Source organism: Phodopus roborovskii, unplaced genomic scaffold (genome assembly GCF_943737965.1).
Source record: "Phodopus roborovskii unplaced genomic scaffold, PHOROB, whole genome shotgun sequence".
Classification (NCBI taxonomy): Eukaryota; Metazoa; Chordata; class Mammalia; order Rodentia; family Cricetidae; genus Phodopus; species Phodopus roborovskii.
In genome coordinates, this window is record NW_026126598.1 from 5,416,266 (window position 1) to 5,434,826 (window position 18,561).

At 43.7% G+C, this 18,561-nt stretch overlaps 1 protein-coding gene across 1 annotated transcript in view; it reads left to right on the top strand.

Annotated features, from left to right (window-relative positions):
* The first annotated feature begins 3,044 nt into the window (after positions 1–3,044).
* The window catches only part of Crcp (CGRP receptor component), a 30,140-nt gene continuing 14,623 nt past the window's right edge, over positions 3,045–18,561 (top strand). Inside the window, exons 1-4 of the mRNA XM_051205095.1 lie at positions 3,045–3,105; positions 11,170–11,206; positions 14,285–14,383; positions 17,992–18,086. Of these exons, the coding sequence (XP_051061052.1) occupies positions 3,098–3,105; positions 11,170–11,206; positions 14,285–14,383; positions 17,992–18,086 (239 nt within the window). The 5' untranslated portion in view covers positions 3,045–3,097. The remainder of the gene's footprint in view (positions 3,106–11,169; positions 11,207–14,284; positions 14,384–17,991; positions 18,087–18,561) is intronic.

The window sequence follows — 18,561 nt, forward strand, 5'->3', positions numbered from 1 at the left end:
CTGAAGAAGACATTTCCCTGATTTTCTGTAGCCCACTTATCTGACATTTCCACCAATGCTCTTGAAGAATGTTTCAATTTGTGATATTCTTTACTCTGTTACTGTAAAAATCTCATCTAACTGGGACTGTATCAGAACATAGAATTTTGGGTCCCCTGATGTTTTCATGGACCATTGTCACTCACATTTGGCTTCACAATACACTCCCTCTCAAACCCTTTGAGGAGAGAGCTGTGTTTTTGTGGACTCACCTGCCAAGCCAGCTCACTCACCCAGAACTTGATTTTAAGAGGTTAATATTGAATGGAGGCTATTGTTGTTATTGATATTATTCTACTTATCAAATACTCCTTTATGGTGTGGAAAATGTAAGCAAAAGATACTGTCTTTTCTATCAATAGGTTACAAAAGATAAAACTCCATTTTTTAAAAAAACTGCAAAGAGGGGCTGAAGAAATGGCTCAGAGGTTAAGAGCACTGGCTGTTCTCCCAAGGGTCCTGAATTCAATTCCCAGAAACCACATGGTGGCTCATAACCATCTGTAATGAGATCTGGTGTCCTCTTCAGGCATGCAGGCAGAACACTGCATAAGTAATAAATAAATCTTTAAAAAAAACTGCAAAGAAGCTATATGGCAAAAATTAAAATTCTTGCAGGGTCAGATTTTTCTTGAAATAAAAATATTTGCTCAGGGCTGCATTCTCCGTGAGAAACTGCATTCTGTTCACCAACTGCATCCATTTGTGAGGCTAAGCTCTGGCCACTTGGAGTGAAGCACAGGGCCCTTCTGGGTTAGAAATAAACACCCAGTGTGACTTCCACTGGGTGCCCTTGCCTGCTTGATTAGGTACCACTAAGTTCCCTTCTGCAGGAATAAAACATTTTGTGTTCTAAAGTATTTTGGATTGGATTGTTCAGTCATTTTCTTGAAATCGCAAACACATATATCACAATGGTAACAGCTCTACCAAGGTGAACAGAATATTTAATAGTTCAGGGGCTGCAGATGTAGCTCAGTTGGTAGAATGCTTGTCTCCAGCACCTAATAAGCTAGGTGTGGTGGTGTGTAGTTAGGAGCGTTGCGGGCTGCACCTGTCAGTAACAGACACGACTCCTCTGAGCATATATAAGCAGAGCCCTTTTTCTTCCTCGGGGTCTTCCCTCAACTTGCTGTAATGAGCCGCGCAATAAACATAGCTGCAGAAGAATCCTGTTGTTGAGCGTCGTTCTTGCAGGCAAGGCGATAGCGCTCGACAAGTGGTGCATGCCTATCATCCAGCCCTTGCAAGGAGGATAGAGAGTTCAAGGTCATCCTTGGCCATATAGCCAGTTTGAGATCAGCCTGGACTACTTAAGGCTTCGTGTGAAAACACACAAACCAAATTCAAACGAAAGCCCATTAGTTCAGGACAATCACTGATATGTCAAAGAGGTTGAAGTTACTGCGCAGGTGTCTAGATGGATACCATTTGAATGTGGTTGCAACCCAGTTCTCCTACTCAAATTCATCTGAGTCATTTTATGGTGTGGCTCTCAAAGGCACTTAGCCTGTGTTCCAGAAAAATCTATCTCTGAAGCCTTGGTTTTGATTGTTCCTCCTTCCACTCATCTCAAACACTTGTGGCTTGGGGACGCCTCTCTGCCTTGTTAGTCAATCCCTCTTCTACACTACAGAGTCTAAACAGTATGTCATAGTTATTTATGTCCAGAACTGGTCCCCCAACTAGGCTCTCAGCTAGCTTGGACAGAGAGTATGTATTACTCATATTTGAATCACCAGTGCCCAGTGGGCAATCACTCTAATATTGTTGAGTGAATAGCACACTGAACATCATTGTGGGGCTCATTATGCTCAAGACAGGGCCAGGGCACTCTTCAGTGCATATTATGGTAGCTGGGCCTGGGGTGACATCTTGTTTGCTTTGTGTGTTGATTTTTCATTTTGTTTTAAATGTTTTATTATTTTTAAACAGGGTTTCCCTATGTGATCCAGGGTGGCCTCTTTGAACACAGCATTCTTCTTCCTTGGCTTCCTGGGTATTATTATAGACTTGTACTAGCATGCCTGGCTTTACTTGTTGAATACATACACACATGCACAAGAACACACACATATACACAGTTATTTTTTATGAGACAGGCTTTTCACATAGCCCAGGGTGGCCTCAAACTCCCTCTGTAGCTGAAGGTGGCCTTAAAAAACTGAATCCTAGTCTGGCCTTGAACTTGCTGTATAGAGGATGATCTTGAATTCTAATCCTTTTGCCTTGCACTCCCAAATACTGGTATTATAGCAGACCTGGGCCACAGGACCAACCATTTTTCCTTTTTTCTAAGATTTATTTTATGTATATGTGTGTCTGCTTCACATGTGGGGGCTATCAAAAAGACCTTGGATCCTCTGGGATTGGAGTTATAGGTTGTTGTAAACCACCACGTTGGTGCTGGGAACCAAATCCTGATCCTTTGCTAGGAATGGAAGTACTCTTAACTGCCATCTCTCCAGCTCTGTCTCTGCCTCTCTTTCTCTCTGTTTGTGTACCTTTGGTTGTCTCTATTTCACAGAGATGTGCCGGCCTCTACCTTCCCTTTTTTCTCTTGCTGGGAATTAGAGGCATGTGTCACCATGCCTGGCTGGCTTCTGGGTGGGTTTTGTTTTTGTTTTGATACAGGGATCTCCAATAGCCTAGGATGACTTGAAACTCACTTTGTAGTACAGGCTGGCCAGGAACTCGTGGCAATCCCCCTGCCTCAACCTCTCTAGGGCTGAGATAACAAGTGTGAGCTAACATGACCGGCTTGGGGATTTTAACGCGCCCAAGGTCGGAACCTTATTTTACTAAAACCCTAAAAAATCTAGACCATGAAAAAGTTTACATTTTGTCTCCACATGCTCGACAGGCTGATATTAGAAACAGGTACGACGCTGAGAATCAAGGAGGAGCCCTGCACTCCCGGCAGCGATCCCGGCATGCAGCACGGCCGTCCCAGAGTGCCTTGCGGCACACACACGCACACAGGCGGAGAACTCCACGGCGGTGGCGCAACGTGAGTCCGTTCCCTTCCAGCGGCTGCGCAGGACGAAGCAGAGGCGACATGGAAGTGTAAGCGGCATGTCCAAGGGAAACTCGACTCATCTGGGGGTCGCGAGGCGGCTGGTGGCCGACCCTCCGCACCCGGGAGCCGGATGGGTGGGCGGAGTGGACGGGCGGAAGTATCTGGAGAGATCCTGCTGGTCTGGCAGCCGCCTCCCCTCCCCCATTCTTTAGGGGGAGGGTAATGTGGGAGGAATTGAGGTGTTTTTTTTTTTTTTTTTTTTTTTTTTTTTTCTTTCTGGTTCTAGGAATGAAACTCAAGACATTGCACGTGTTCCGCAAGTAGTCTCCCCCTCCCTCCCCGGGGGATACATTCCAGTCATAATTACTATCCTGGGATGCAGGCTTTGCTTATGCTAGGGAAACACTCAACTACTAATCCATATCCCCCCCCCTCCCCAGCCATCCTCATCACCAGCATCATTTTGTAATGCTGGAGTTGGTACTCAGGACTTTTGACATGCTAGGTAAAGGCTTTGCCACTGAGCTGCATCCCTAGCCGTTATCATTATTTTGTGATACCTAGGGCTGTGAACATACAAGGTGTGCGAGTTTCCATTTTGTTGTGTGACAAACACCATGACCAAAAGCAACTTCGGGATAGAAAGGATTTATTACATCTTTTGGTTTTTTTCGAGACAGGGTTTCTCTGTTTATCTCTGGTTGTTCTGGAACTCGCTCTGTAGACCAGGCTGGCCTCGAACTCACAGAGATCCTCCTGCCTCTGCATCCCCGAGTGCTGGAATTAAAGGCTTGCGCCGCCGCCACTACCACCACCACCACCACCACCTGACAGGGTTTATTACTTCTCACACTTCGGCACACAGTTCATTATTGAGGGAATTCCGGACAGGAACCTGAGCAGAACCCATTCAAAAATTCTGCTATTGGGTTTACTCTCTGGCTTTTTCCAACTTCTTTATCTAGCCCAGGACCACCTACACCGTGATGGAGCTACCTGCAGTGGTCTGTACTCTCTTGTATTACTTAATAATCAAGACAGCCCCTCATGGATCTGCCCACAGACCAACCAGATAAAAGACAGTTCCTCAATTGAGGCTTCTCCTCCAGATGAAGCTAGTCTGTTTCAAGTTGACAGTTAAGAGCAACCAGGAAACTAGGCAAATTTCTGAGGTACCTCCCCAGCTACCATCATCATCATCCTCATTTTGTGATATTGGGGATGGTATGTCTGCACCATTATTATTACTGTTATTATTTTGTGGTGCTGGGGGTGGACACTATGGATGCTAGGCAAGCACTTTAGCATTAAGCCACACCCTCCCCATCATCATATTGTGTGTTTGGAATAACAGGATCCTGAACATTCTAGGCACTTACACCAGCAAAGCCATCCTGACAGTTTTTTCTCCATACTGTTTTTTTTTTTTTTAATGTTTTTTGATGTGCACATGTAAGCTTTTGCATCTATTCTCCCTTTGTACTTTATATGCACCTGGTTGACATACCTAAATTGTGTTATTATCATTCATCTTCCTTTACCTCCTGTTCATTTGTTACATACTACAGTTTGTCAGACTTCTTTTAATACAGAGACATAAGTTGCCCAGGCTGGCTTTGATCTTGGTTTTCTTGGAGTTCTATATCCTGTGTCTACCTCTCAAGCTGCTGCATCAGATTGGCCCTTCAGTATTGGGGTTTGGGAGGTCCTCTCACTGTGTAGCTCAGGCTGTCTGATCCAGCTTTCTCCATCTCTGAGTAGCTATTGTCAGACACCCTGAAAGCTCTCTGACATGCCCCTGGATTTCCTCCTCTGTCCTACTGCTGGGAGTTCTTTTCTTACTCCTTCTCTTCCCTTGTTGGAGTCTTAGTGTTATTGAGCATCTTAGTGCTTCATCTTGGGACACTTTCTCTGTACACATTCTTGGTATACATTCATTTATATGACGGTGGTTCCTCAAACTGTTTCTGGCCTTTCCATACCAGTCATTAGACAGTCTTTTTCCTGTTTTCCAGCCCCCTCCTCTTGTGGTAGGGTCTTATGTATCCAAGGCTTAGTCTTGAACTCACTACCCATTCAAGGGTGACCTTGAACTTCTGATCCTCCTGTTTCTACTTTCCCAGTGTTGAGCTTACTGGTATATGACACCACTCCCTGTTTATGCAGTGCTGGGGATGGGGCTCAGGGTTTTATGCATCTTAGGAGTGCTATAATTTTAGAAAAGTGTCATGTGAGGCAAAGACACCATGAGACAGGGTTCAAGCAGAGGGATATTTTTTATTAGGGAAAGGGATCATAAAAAGGAGAAAGGGGAGAAGGAGACTGGCCTACTGGAGACAGCAGTAGGAAAGAGGGGAAGAGAGGAAGAAAAGGGGAGTGGGGAGAAGGGAGAGAGAGGAAGAGAGAGAGGGGAGGATGGCAGGTAGGCGGGGCCCTTTAAAAGTGAACATAGTGAATATGCACAGGTAGTGCTCTTAGTGGCTGCAGCTGAGGGTGTATCCTGTCAGAACCCGAAGGACAGGCCAGTTCAGATGCCTGAATACTAACGAAAGCACTCTAGTAACTGAGCTACATTCCCAACTCAAAATCCCCCCACCCTTTTTTAAGGCTTGAAAAATTATTTTTTATGCTTAGCAGTGATAGAGAATGCCTTTAATCTCAGCACTCAGGAGGTAGAGACAGGCGGATCTCTGAGTTCGAGGCCAGCCTGGTCTACATAGTGAGTTACAGGACAGCCAGAACTACACTACACAAAGAAACTCTGGGAAAAAAAAAACATTTTTTATTTATTATTATTACATGTCTCTTTGTCTTTATGAGTTTGTACATGTGAGTGCAGAACCCTTAGAGGGCATCAAATCCTCTGGAGACAGAGTTAGTGGTTAGTATCAGCCACCTGGTGTGGGTACTGGGATGCAAACCTAGGTCCTCGGCAAGAGCAGTATGAGCTCTTAACTGCTGAGCCATCTCTGCAACCTCCTGTGGCTTCTTCAGGGTGATAGAGTACATAGTCAGAGTTGGAAAAATGGGCATTGTTTTCTGTAGTGTGTGTGTCAGGATTGTTTTCCTTTTACAGCTAGCAATATGAAGATTTAGGAAGAGAAGCAAAAGATTTATAACAACCCAGCAATAGCTTAGGAAGAGTGTGCTTGGTGGCTAGCTGTGAAGTGCACAGTGAGGGTTAAAGTGTTCATTGACTTTGAAGCTTTTCAGTTTTCTCGTATCAAAGTTTAGGTTTTCAGAACATGAATTGATGTTTTAAGCATAGAAGAGTTTAGCAATTCTGTTCGTCATTTCATTCGTAAGTGAAGTGTGTGGCAACTAATAGACACTGCTCACTTTTTTGTTTGTTCTGTTTTTTGGTGTTTGTGTGTGCTTTTAAGGAAAGTCTGTCAATAGATCATTTTGTTCTGTTTATTCAGAATTCTGTTTTCCACAGTGGTTGTTTACTTCTGTTAAATTGACTCAGCACTTGATTAAGCACACTTCATAGGTTAAATTTCAAATAGTAAGGCAGCTTCAGTCCACTAATGAATTATTTAAGGACACTAAATAACTACCTACTTAAGGCTTAGACTCCATAGTCTTTAAAATTCACTTGGTTTGTAATCCTAGCATTTAGAAATAGCAGTAGGAGGACCACAAGGTTAAGGGCAGCCACAGCTGTGTAGCAAGTTCCAGGTCAGTCTCTATTACACCACAAGAGCCTATCTCAAAAACAAAACAAAACCACAATCTGGCCTCTGCCTTCCAAATGCTGAGATTACAATTGTGAGTTGTAGTACCCATCTTAAAAACAAATAGGGGCTGGAGAGATGGCTCAGCATTAAGAGCACTGGCTGCTCATCCAGAGGACCCAGGTTCAGTTCCCAGCACGGCATGGCAGCTCACAACTGCCTATAATTCCAGTTTCATGGGATTCTCACACCATCACACAGACATACATACAGGCAAAACATGAATGTACATGGAGTAAAAATAAATATGTGTAAAAGAGGACCTGAGTTCTATTTTCAGCACCTATAATCAGTTGGCTCACAACTGCCTGTAACTTCAACTTCAGAGAAGCTGATGTCCTTGTCTGACCTTGGAAGGCACCTGAACACATGTGTGCATGCACACATACACATAAATAAATAATAAACCTTAAAAAAGACATTCCAGAGATGTACAGCTCATGTAGGCCTTCATAGGAAAGGGAGGTTAATATATATATGCATACACACACACACACACACACACACCCATTGACAAAAGATTGGGTTCTGGGCATTGCATGCTAAGCACATGCTCTACCACTGAACTATATCCCAGTCTGTTTTTATTGGATATAGTTATGCTAGAATGTTTTGGCATTTAATCTGAATATTTAGCTGGGTTTTAAAATCATGCAGACGTGGTAGTACACAACTACATTCCTACCACTCAGATTCTGAGGCAGGGGAGTCATGAGTACAAAGGCCGGTTTGGGCTATATAGCAAGACACTGTCCCCCCCAAAAAAAGAAGTGGAAACTAAAGAAAGGAAGGAGGGGAAGGGGTTGGAAATCAGTGAATTAGTTGGTTTCTGCCAGCTAGAGTTTGCAAGATGCAATATCTGTCTTGTTCTCCTGGACCTCAAACTGACTCATTAATGTACATGAGGGGTGTATAGATTGATGGTGGAGTACTTGCTTAGCATGTGTCAGACCCTCTCCTTAACCCCTAGTACTCCAGCTTTAAAGTTGTTTTCCCAATTCTCTCTCTCTCTCTCTCTCTCTCTCTCTCTCTCTCTCTCTGCCAGAAAAAGCAGATGATGTTTGTTGGGTTCTCAGATCTGTGTTTGCTGGAGTATGTGTGTGTTTGGGTGTTTGAGACAGGGTCTCCCCGTGTAGCCAATGTGACCCTCTTTCCCCAGCCATAAGCATGCACCATCTTGCCCATTTTTTGTGTTTCCAATGTTGACTTGAGTAGTTAGGCAGTGACTTGGAATGGCCAAGGTCCAATTTCTCAGTGCATGACAGCAAGAGTGGTATGTGATTTGGAAATGACATGTACCAGTGACGCTGGGGATGGCTTCATTGACCCTGAAGTGATATCACAGGTGCAGTGTTCCTCTGAGAGCTCGGGCAGTGTAACTTGATTTCAACCAGAAATAGGAAGCCTTCTGGGCTGATTTCTTGATTAAGTAGCTATGATTTGATTTTTCTATTTAGGTTTTTTTTTTTCCCAGGCTAACATTGAACTCAGTTTGGCCTCAAACTCCCTGTATAGCTGATTACAGGCTGCCGCCAAGCTTGGTGTTTTTGGTGATAGGTATGGAACCAAAGCCCATGGCCATGCTGGGCAAGTGTTCTGTCAACTGAGCCCTGCACTATTTTTCTTGTGTTAGATTTTTTTTTTCTAAATATGACTCTCTGACTTGGGCGCAGTGTCTTGGGGACGAAGCAGATTTGTGAAGTTGTAGCTGTTTGCTGAATGCCAGCAGCATTTGAAGCTCTGCTCACTGATTTGATTTTTGTGCTGACGCCACTGTGCTGCTGCTGACTTGTTGACCCCTGTGTTAGCTGTGGGAGAGTTCCGCTGCAATTGTTGACTGGGGGAAGCAGCCATCTCTCATGCTCATGGTTTCCTAACCCTGCACTATCGTTTTCATCATCTAGGTCCACTCCGGTGAAAGAGTATACAGTGGTTTTTGTGCATTGTGTCAGCTCTAGACTCCTCTACTTGAATTTTGGGATTCTGTTACTAGTTTCCTTTCACCTAGTCTAGTCTTACTTTCTTCGTGTGTGTGTGTGTGTGTGTGTGTGTGTATTTGTTTCGAGACAGGGTTTCTTTGTGGCTGTGGAGGCTGTTCTGGAACTAGCTCTTGCAGATCAGGCTGGTCTCGAACTCACAGAGATCCACCTGCCTCTGCTTCCCAAGTGCTGGGACTAAAGGCGTGTGCCATCACCGCCCGGCTTAGTCTTACTTTCCACAGTCATAATTATCTTCCATTTCACTGGGATTTCTTACTGTGTGAACAATTACTTTAATCTCTGAGCCTCAGCTGTGTCACCTGAATGTTGGAATCATATCAATAGGCCCTGCATTGGAGGGGTTTAGTGAGAGTTGACGGATCTTTTCCTTTTCTGCACACAAGTGTTTTGTCTACATGTATGTCTGTATACCATATGGATGTCAGAAGAAGGCATAGGATTCCCTCAGGATTGGAATTACAAATGGTTGTGAGCCACCATGTAGATAGATGCAGGGAATCAAATCAAATCTAGGTCCTCTGAAAGAGCAACTAGTACTCCTAACCACTGAGCCATTTCTTCAGTCTGAAATAATCTTTTTTTTTTTTTTTTTTTTAAATAATGCCCTCCATTTGTGGAGGCCCTAATCTTAAAATCTGTCATGTCATTTCACCTGAACTGAAAATCTTCATGAAGGAAGAGGCGTAGTAGCCTAGGTGAGAGTAACGATAATGACTTTTATAAGCACATGCAGTGTTCTGGGTTCCTACATTTTTACATTTATTCCCGAATATAATCTCCCAAAGGTGTATAGTATAATTTCCATGTTGTAGATGCGAAGATATTATAGAGATGAAATTACTTTAGAAAATTCACACAGCCAATGATAGTATGGGGTTTAGAATCTGATTACACTTCAATTAAAAAAATTTATATATTATGTATATATAAACATGTACACCTGCTTGTCTGTGCACCATGTGAGTACACAGTGCCCCTGGAAGCTGGAAGCTGGTGTTGGAACAAGTTTCAGGCTGTTGTGAGCTGTCTGATGTATGTGCTGGAAACTGAACTCCAGTCTTCTGCAAGAGGGACAAATGCCCCTAACCACTGTGCCATCTCTCCAGCCCCCATACTATACTAGATTGTTTCCATATTTTGTGTTAGCTGGGGTAAGCTTGGGGAGAAATTGGCCCAATAAAGTCTACATATTAACTTGGCAGAGAGGAAATCAGAACCTACTAAGTATGTCTGGTTTCAAAACTGTGTCTAATTGTTATAGTATGCTGGCCCTAGGCTGCTTAGAGCAATATGTCGTCTGCTGTGATGGTGTGGAATCAACCAGTTGTGATCTGTGTCATTACTGATAGGATATCTCTGATACGATAGTGGGGAGTGGATCAGTTGTCATTTGCGCTGTAGCTATACTCACATAGGGATGGTAAAAAAGAAAAGTTTGCTTAATCAGGTGTTACACAGGGGGAAAAAAAACAGGCTTTTAGCAACTAAATATATGATGTCTCTGTGACTCTTTTCACTGGTCCTTGACCCTTGCTGGAGTTTCTAGTGCATAGGCCATTTCTGTCAACCTGGAAGGACTCAGGTTGTCCACTAGTTAGTGGTTATAATTAGAAGGATGTTGGCTAAGGATGAATCAGCACCTTGTTTTTCTTGCTTGTATACTGGGGTTCCTTTGAGGTTTGGCTTCCATGTTCTTTTTGTTGTTTTGTTTTTCAAGATGGGGCTTCTCTGTGTAGCTTTGGAACCTGTCCTGGAACTCGCTCTAGACCAGGCTGGCCTCCAACTCACGGAGATCCGCCTGCCTCTGCCTCCCAAGTGCCAGGACTAAAGGCTCACTCCTGCTGCTCCGCCGCTTCCATGTTCTTGTAACTAACTTGTGTCAGATGTATGACTTCTCAACTTCTGTGCACATAGGTTTGGGGTGATACAGTATCTGAGTCATCCATGGGGAAATGGGCATGTGAAATGCTATGCCTATAAAAAAGGAAAGTCTGGGGGCTGGAGAGATAGTTCAGTGGTTAAGAATGCTTGCTATTATAACGAGAACCAGAGTTTAGATCTCAGCACCCATGTGACATGTCTAGGCGTTCTCCAAATGCCTGAAACTCAGCTTTGAGGGTTTTAGTGCCTTCTGTGCACACAGGCATGCACATCTACATTCCTATGTAGTACATACATAGGTCTCATAAGCACATGCACACACATACATAAAATAAATACTGAAAGGAAAGGACAGCAAAATTGTTTCTATTTGAAGTTGCTGAGGCAGGGCCAGCTAATGCAGGTAGGACATAGGCATTTCTAGTATTAGGTTGTTCACACTTGAGACCTTGGAATAGATGTGAACTGATGGTGGCTCACTGTTGTTTTTCAGGAAGGATGCGAATGCGGCCCTGCTCAGTAACTATGAGGTAAGGACCCCTGTAGGGGCTGTTGTATGTCCCTCTTTTGGTTTAGTCTTTGCTTGTGAAGATGTTGGATTACTTTTCTTTAGAAGTGACAATTCATTTGAAGTTTCCACTTTAACACGGGTAGGTGGCCCCTGGTGGATCTTGGAATAGTTTAAGTTTGGTGAATTATACATGGTTTTTTAAGGAAGCAGGGAGGCTCTGGTTCATAAGTACCCTTCAGTAAATCCCAGAGTCCTGGAAGAAGAGCCGCTGCTTTAGAGCTACTTCTTTCTATTAAAATCTTAGCCCTTTCCTAACTATCATCCTTTATTTCATTTTGATTTTCAAAGGGCCCCAAAGGTGTTGACATTTTCATTGTGAGACTAAGAGTTGACTTGACTCATCATTTTAAATAATTTAGTAAGAATAGGCGGCTTTGTAATTCGGGGGCTGATGGAGAGAGAGGAAAGAGGTTGGTGAGAGGGGAGGGATTAGCATTTTTACTGCCTTCTATTTTTCCTGGGTCTAGTTTGGGACTATCAAAGCAGTCTGATAGGTCAGGCAGCTCCAGGTGTGGAAAGGCCTGCTTATAAATTGTTTCCATGTCACAGTGAAAACTCAAAGTCTTGGAGGAGGTCTAGATCTCTGTTCTCTCTCTCTCTCTCTCTCTCTCTCTCTCTCTCTCTCTCTCTCTGTGTGTGTGTGTGTGTGTGTAATTAATTCAGTTTGCCTAAGATCAGCCTAAGTGGTTGTGGCTTAGCCACAGGAAGGAAATGTTCATTGGTCAAAACATTGACTTTTAGGCACTCTCTGTCCTGTTTGGCCTTTGCTCAGTATTTGTGTCATTGGGAAACATTATGTTCATTGAGTCTCATGCCACTGCTTTTCAAAGGCTGTGGGCTTGGGAGAATGTTGGAGGTGTGTGTTGCATACCTGTCTAGTAATGGTCTGTGAGCCTGTATTTTCCTCAGATCTCTGGTAGAATCTCAGAAACAGTAGTAAAGTCCCACTCACCCCCAACCCAGTACTAATATGTATGTGCTTTTCCTTTGTGTAGCATTTCCCCTTTGTTTCCTATCTGCATCTCTTTTGGGGCACCAACCCCCTTTTTAGGATTCCTTACAGGGTCCAGTTAACTTTATAGCCAGTGAAGGAAAAATAACTAAAATAGCTAAGGGTGTCTGAGGGAAAGCATTGACTCACATACAATAGCTCTCTGCACGTCTTTTTTTGTTTGTTTGTTTGTTTGTTGTGTTTTTTTAATTTTTCTATCTCTTCTTCTCTTCCCAGTTCTTGGAGCATTTTTAACAGTAATCGTTTTTTGCAATACAATGTGAGGCTTGAGTTTCTCAGGGTCAGCAAGGCAGATAAGATTTACACAGAGCAACTAAACTAAAACTGCTAGGAGAAACTTTTAGCATCAGTTGCTTAGGGTTGTGGGTCAAGGAATGGGTCTAAATTTAATTTGCACAAGGAACAGAACCTGGTACCTTCCAGTGCTTTGACCTCAGTGGTAGCAGAGGCCTCCAGGAAAGTTTACTCTTCCCATGAGGATGAACAAATGGGCTGACTACCCTTGTCTTTATCTTCTCAGGGGAAACAGGAGGAAGCAGTACATCTCTGAGTTAAAATTTTGAGTTAATAAAAACAAGAAGTTTGGGAACCTTTTAGTGTAGGGTTAGTTTAGGTTATCATTTCTCTGCTAGTGAATTAAAGCTAGGACATGTTTATTTTTTTCTATCTATCTAGGGAGCTTATGAATCAACAGCTTTGGGCGTGTAGTAATTCTATATCCTCAGCTATCTGGGAATGTCTTAGATGGAATGCTTTTGCCTGGGCCCTAAACATTGACCAAATGACTGTCGATAAGGATAATTGCAGGAAGCCAGATCCCTCAATTACACAGGAGAGGGGAAGAGGACCTGGTAGTGGGAGACAGGTCTCATCCATTACTAAGGGATGTAATCAGTAAACAAAGACCTGGTAATGGAGAACAGGTTTCACACACAGCTAAGGAGTGTAATCAGTAAACTCCAAATGCAGGGGAGAAAGTGTGCCCAGTAAGTGATCAGATAAATAGTGCTGAACTGTGGGAAGTAAAAAGTTTGTTACCGAATGGAATAAGATACAGGAAGAATCTACAGCAAGAAACAGTTCATTTTATTCACAAGACTATATATGATATGTCTTGTCCTGGTTTAATCCTCCAGGAGAATTGTCAATTCTTATGGGTTGGCCTTGTGAAGTGAGGCTGATTAATTACTGTGCGATCTTGCAGCTTGTAGCAGTTTTCCTTGTCATGCTGGGGACCCAGGGACTTTGTCATATTAGGCAAATGGTTTGCTACTGAGCAATATCCTCAGCTTTTTTTTCCCCCAATGCTGTATTTTATAATTTGTCACATGTTCTTTCTTTTACAGAAAGAAATTGTTACACTAGGTTTGTGTCTTAAGCAGAGCCCCTTAAAATATTTAGTTTAGGAAAATCTACTTTGAAATATTCATAAATGGTTTTGAGATTTAATTTGTAAATTAGATTTTGTCTTGTGTGATGTGTTATCTGCATGGACACGGAGGACAGAGGATTTGTGGAAGTTGTTTTCTCCTTCTGCCTGTGGGTCTGGGGATGGAACTCAGGTTGCCATGTTTGGCAGCAAGTTCCTTTACCAGCTGAGCCATCTCATTCACCTGTGATACATATTTTTAAAGTAGTGTTCTCAATTATTTTTTTAAGGATTTACTTTTAATTTTTAACATGTGTGTCTGTATGTGGGTATAGTGCCCATACAGGCCACACTAGGCCATTGGACCCTGTGGCCTGGAATTGCAGGTGTTGTGAGCTGGCCGTTGTGAGAATCCTCTAGAAGAGTAGCAAGTGAGCCATCTCTTAGTCACTGAGCCATCTCTCCAGTATTGCATTTTAAGTAAATGAATGTTTTGAATTGACTTAGCATGGTTCTAGGATGAAATACCTATTCTAGACCAACTGTTGGGAAGCAGGTTTGTGGAAAGGAAGTGGCATTACCTGACTGTCTTTTAAAACCTTGGAAGAGATACATCTTCAACTTCACTGACAAATGTCTTTTGCGTCCCTCCCTAGGTGTACCAGTTACTAACAGATCTCAAAGAGCAGCGGAAGGAGAGTGGGAAGAACAAACATAGCGCTGGGCAGCAGAACTTAAACGCCATCACCTATGAGGTGAGCCCAGCTGCTCAGGGCCTCACCAGTGGGGAGGGTGGCTGCTGCCTAGGTAACTGGGAGGAATTTGGTCACCTGCCAGTTAGTGAAACAAAATAAAATTGTCCTCACTTGTAGATACTAAGTGCACATTTGAGGTCCCCACCTGAACCACCCTCAGATGCTCCCAGTCACCTGGCTGGACTCTTTTGCTCTCCCTGGATGAGAGTCCTGGGTAGGTGGGAAATTCTTACAGGGCTAGTGCTGGTCAGTGTTTGTGGGAGTGAGGGTGGTGTGTGTGTGTGTGTGTGTGTGTGTGTGTGTGTGTGTGTGTTTACTTTGGAGGCCGTAGCAGCTGGCCCATGGGAGCCTCAGGGGATGGAGCCCTTGAGTGTTATAACCTCATGGCAGGCTTTTGGTAGTGCAACATTCTGCTCCGGTTCTTGGGTAGGCCTAGAAGTCAGGGTTCCTCAGCTCTCAGCAGCGGCTGGCAGTGTAGCTTCCCAGCAGGGCCAGATGTTGGGACTCTTCCGCCCTTGATCGTACCAGCATTACACTCTGCAGGCCTGGGGTGCCTGATCACTTTGGTCCTAAACACTTGGTTGCTCTCTGGAACGCTTCTCTCCATCTCTTTGTTTTGAGACAGGGTCTCAGGCTTCTTAGGTGGCCCAGGGTGATTTCAAACTCTTGATCCTCCTGCTTCCATTTCCCAGGTGCAGGGATCACAGTCACGTGCTGCCACACCCCTGACCATTCTCTGGCTCTCTAGGGCCTGGTGACTTTGAGCCTCAGGCCCCCACCCGCTGTCCACTCCCACCATCCCTCTAGTCTTTCCCTGGCTGCTCTCTCACCGCTCTGGCTGCTTTGGGAGAGAGACAGCTGCCACTGCTCTGCTGCTCCACGGCTTGTGCAGCTTGGGTGCTGATGGCCATGCGGCTAGCCCTCTGCTGCTCCTCTGCAGTGTCTTTGCTGCTACGTCACTGTCTTGGTGGCTTCTTAATGTTGCCTGTGCAGCTTGCTGTGCTAGATATGGGGAAGGAAAAAGCAATGACGGATAAACAACGAAAACCCAGCTGAGAGAGGCACTTATGGGACATGTTGCAACATCAGGGAAGCCAGGCAGCACAGAAGGTGAAGGCGTCTTCTGTAGTCAGCTTGCCAGTGAGTTGAACAGCCTACTTTGGTAGAGAAGGGGTGTATTAGTCAGGGTTCTCTTAGAGGAGTGGAATTAATGGAATGAAAAATCTCCCCCCCCACACACACACGCGGACAGAATCCGCTTTAAAATAGTAATGGCAGTAACTCCCACTGAGAGCTGAGAACCCTGTAGTCTCTTGGTCCTTGGGACTCAGTGTCTCAGCAGCAGAAAGTTCCACAAGGCTCTCTTACTGGGAGTTGCTCAGTCCACAAGGCTGGATGCCTAAGCAAGTCCTTATTTGGCACTGGAAGCCCAGAAATTTCTGGAGAGCTTCTGGTCCCTGGACCATGATGAAAGCTTGGAAACTCTGCTTCTGATATGAGTGCAGGAATCAGCAGCAGTAGGAAGGGAGATCAACTCAGCAATAGAGGGGTCACATGAACAGAGGGCTAGGGGACCCCCCTCCTACCACGCCCTTTTTTGGTCTGGACTACTAGCAGGAGGTGCCACCCACAAGACAGGTGGGACCCCCACCCAATCAAGGCAATGAGAACACTTCTTAAGGTGAGGCTTCCTACTCAGGTGATCTTAATTGTGCCAAGTTGACGTTCAGACCAACTGTAATAAGGGGTGTTGGTAGTGACCACAGCAGACCTTACATGCAGAAGAAAGTTTAGATTTGCTCCAATCATAGCCTTGTCTCTTTCACACAGGTCATACTAGACCCAATGCAAGGCCATCAAGTGGAATGCTTGCCCTCTGAATTGCATGGAAATGATTGCAGGGTCATCTAGAGTTCATTGTGACTTGTGATAACAAAAACAAAAACAAAAAACAAAAAAGACAACAGTATAGACTGTTCAAAGCAGTCCTGTCTTTCAGGAGTCACAACAAGCAGCAGCGATTGTTATGTCATTTCCCCCAAGGTGTCTAGGGAGGTATCAGAATGGCTGAGCTCGACATCCCAGTGAGTGGTGAGATCTTTGCTTATGAATAGGAAAATGGATACCAGAACTAATGCTTATAAGAACAAAAATAACCCTGATAATGATGTTTAACAGGGTTTTATCATGGCTTAACTATTCGGGTCTATTCGGGTCATCTATCTCAGAACTATGACATTCACAGGGACAGTTTCCTGCAAGGAAAGGGTTCTGATGAAAATTAGCCAAGAGACTCAGGAAATAGGCAGAATACCCAAGTCATAATCTCCACTGTCCTCACACGTAGACTCGGGTCATATTACTTTTCTAAAGTGGGTATATGGCAATAGAAATATATACTAGTCTTTACTGCTAGCTAACCCTTGCTCTAAAATACACAGGTGGGGCCAGCTGCTAAGTAGGTTGATAAGCATATGCAGTATGACCCAGGGGCCCAGGCATAACATCCCAAGGACCCGGAAATTATTACCTACAACTCTAGGTCAAAGGCCAGAACTGCTTTTTGTACAAAGCCAATTTATTTTTCTTTTCTCCTTTTCAGTTTTTTTGAGACAGGGAGGTCTCACTGTGTAGTCTTGGCTGGACTGAAATTCATAGAAATCTGTTTGCCTCTTTAGGCATATAAAAGGAAGAAAGCAAAAAATAATTCATAAAGTTGTTCTTCCTAACCTCTTTGGGAATTGAATGGAAATTGCAGGAAAGTATTATATTAAATTGATGAATAAACTGAAACTTGATATTATAACTTAAGGACAAGTCAGCAAAAACAAAAGCAAAACTCTCCAGGTGTTGGGCTAGAGATGTAGCTCCATGCTAGAACACTTGACTTCTTGGGGCTGGAGTGGTGGCTCAGCAGTTAAAAGTGCTTATTGCTCCTGCAGAGGATCTGAGTTTGGTTTCTAGCACCTGCACTGGGCAGTTCACAACCATCTGTAACTAACTTCAGTATCAAGGGATCAGGGTTTCCTTTATCTGCAACTGCTCTCTTATACATATACTCATATTTGTGCACACAAATAAACATATAATTTAAAAATAAAAAATAACTCTTGAAAGCATGAGAATTTTAGAATGTTAAATTATATCACTGCTTTCCTTTTTTCTTGTTCAGAATTATTCTTTCAAGATTTTATGTATATGAGTATTTTGCTTGCATATATGTCTTGCACCATGTGTGTGTCTGTTTACCTGTGGAGGTCAGAGAAGATCCTTGGAACTGGAGTCACATATAGTTGTGAGCTACAATGTGGATGCTAGGAATTGAACCTGGGTCCTCTGCAAGGGCAGAATGTGTTCTTAACCACTGAACCACCTCTCTAGCCACTTATTCAAATTCCTGTATCCTGGGGCTTCAGATGGCTCAGTAGTTAAAAACACATATTGCTCTTGCAGAGGACCCATGCTTGATTCCCAACACCCACACAGGCATCTGTATTCAAGTGCACATGCCCTCATAGGCTCACATAATTAAAAATAAAAATAAATCAATAAACCCCTCAAAATTTCTATATCTTATGTTGCCTTCCTTTTGTGTGTTTATTTTTTAGACATTAAAATACATATCAAAAACGCCATGTAGGAACCAGAGCCCCGAGATTGTTCAAGAATTCCTCACAGCAATGAAAAGCCACAAGCTGACCAAGTAGGTAACAGGTATTGCAAAACATGGTGAGAATAATGTCTTAAAACAGCTGTCTGCAACAGCTGCATCTACATTCAGACACACTTTGGCCTCATAATTGCACACAATTACTGGTTTTTGTTGTTGTTGTTTTTCAGGACAGGGTTTCTCTGTGTTGCCCTGACCAGGATGGCCTCGAGCTGCCTCTACCTCCTGAGTGCTGGGATTAAAGGTGTGTGCCACCACCACCCAGCAAAATGTCTTACTGGATTTTTTTTATATGTATGAATGCTTTGCCCACATTTATATATGTTTGTGCATCACATGTGTGCCTGTTGGATCCTTTGGAGCTAGAGTTATAGTCTGTTGAACCACCATGTGTTATGAGTAAGGTTTTCCCCTGCCACCGGTCTGGTCTTACCACCATGCCAGCCCCAAATAACACACAGACAGAGACACTGTATATGATATAAAGCCGTTGGTCAGTTACTAGTTT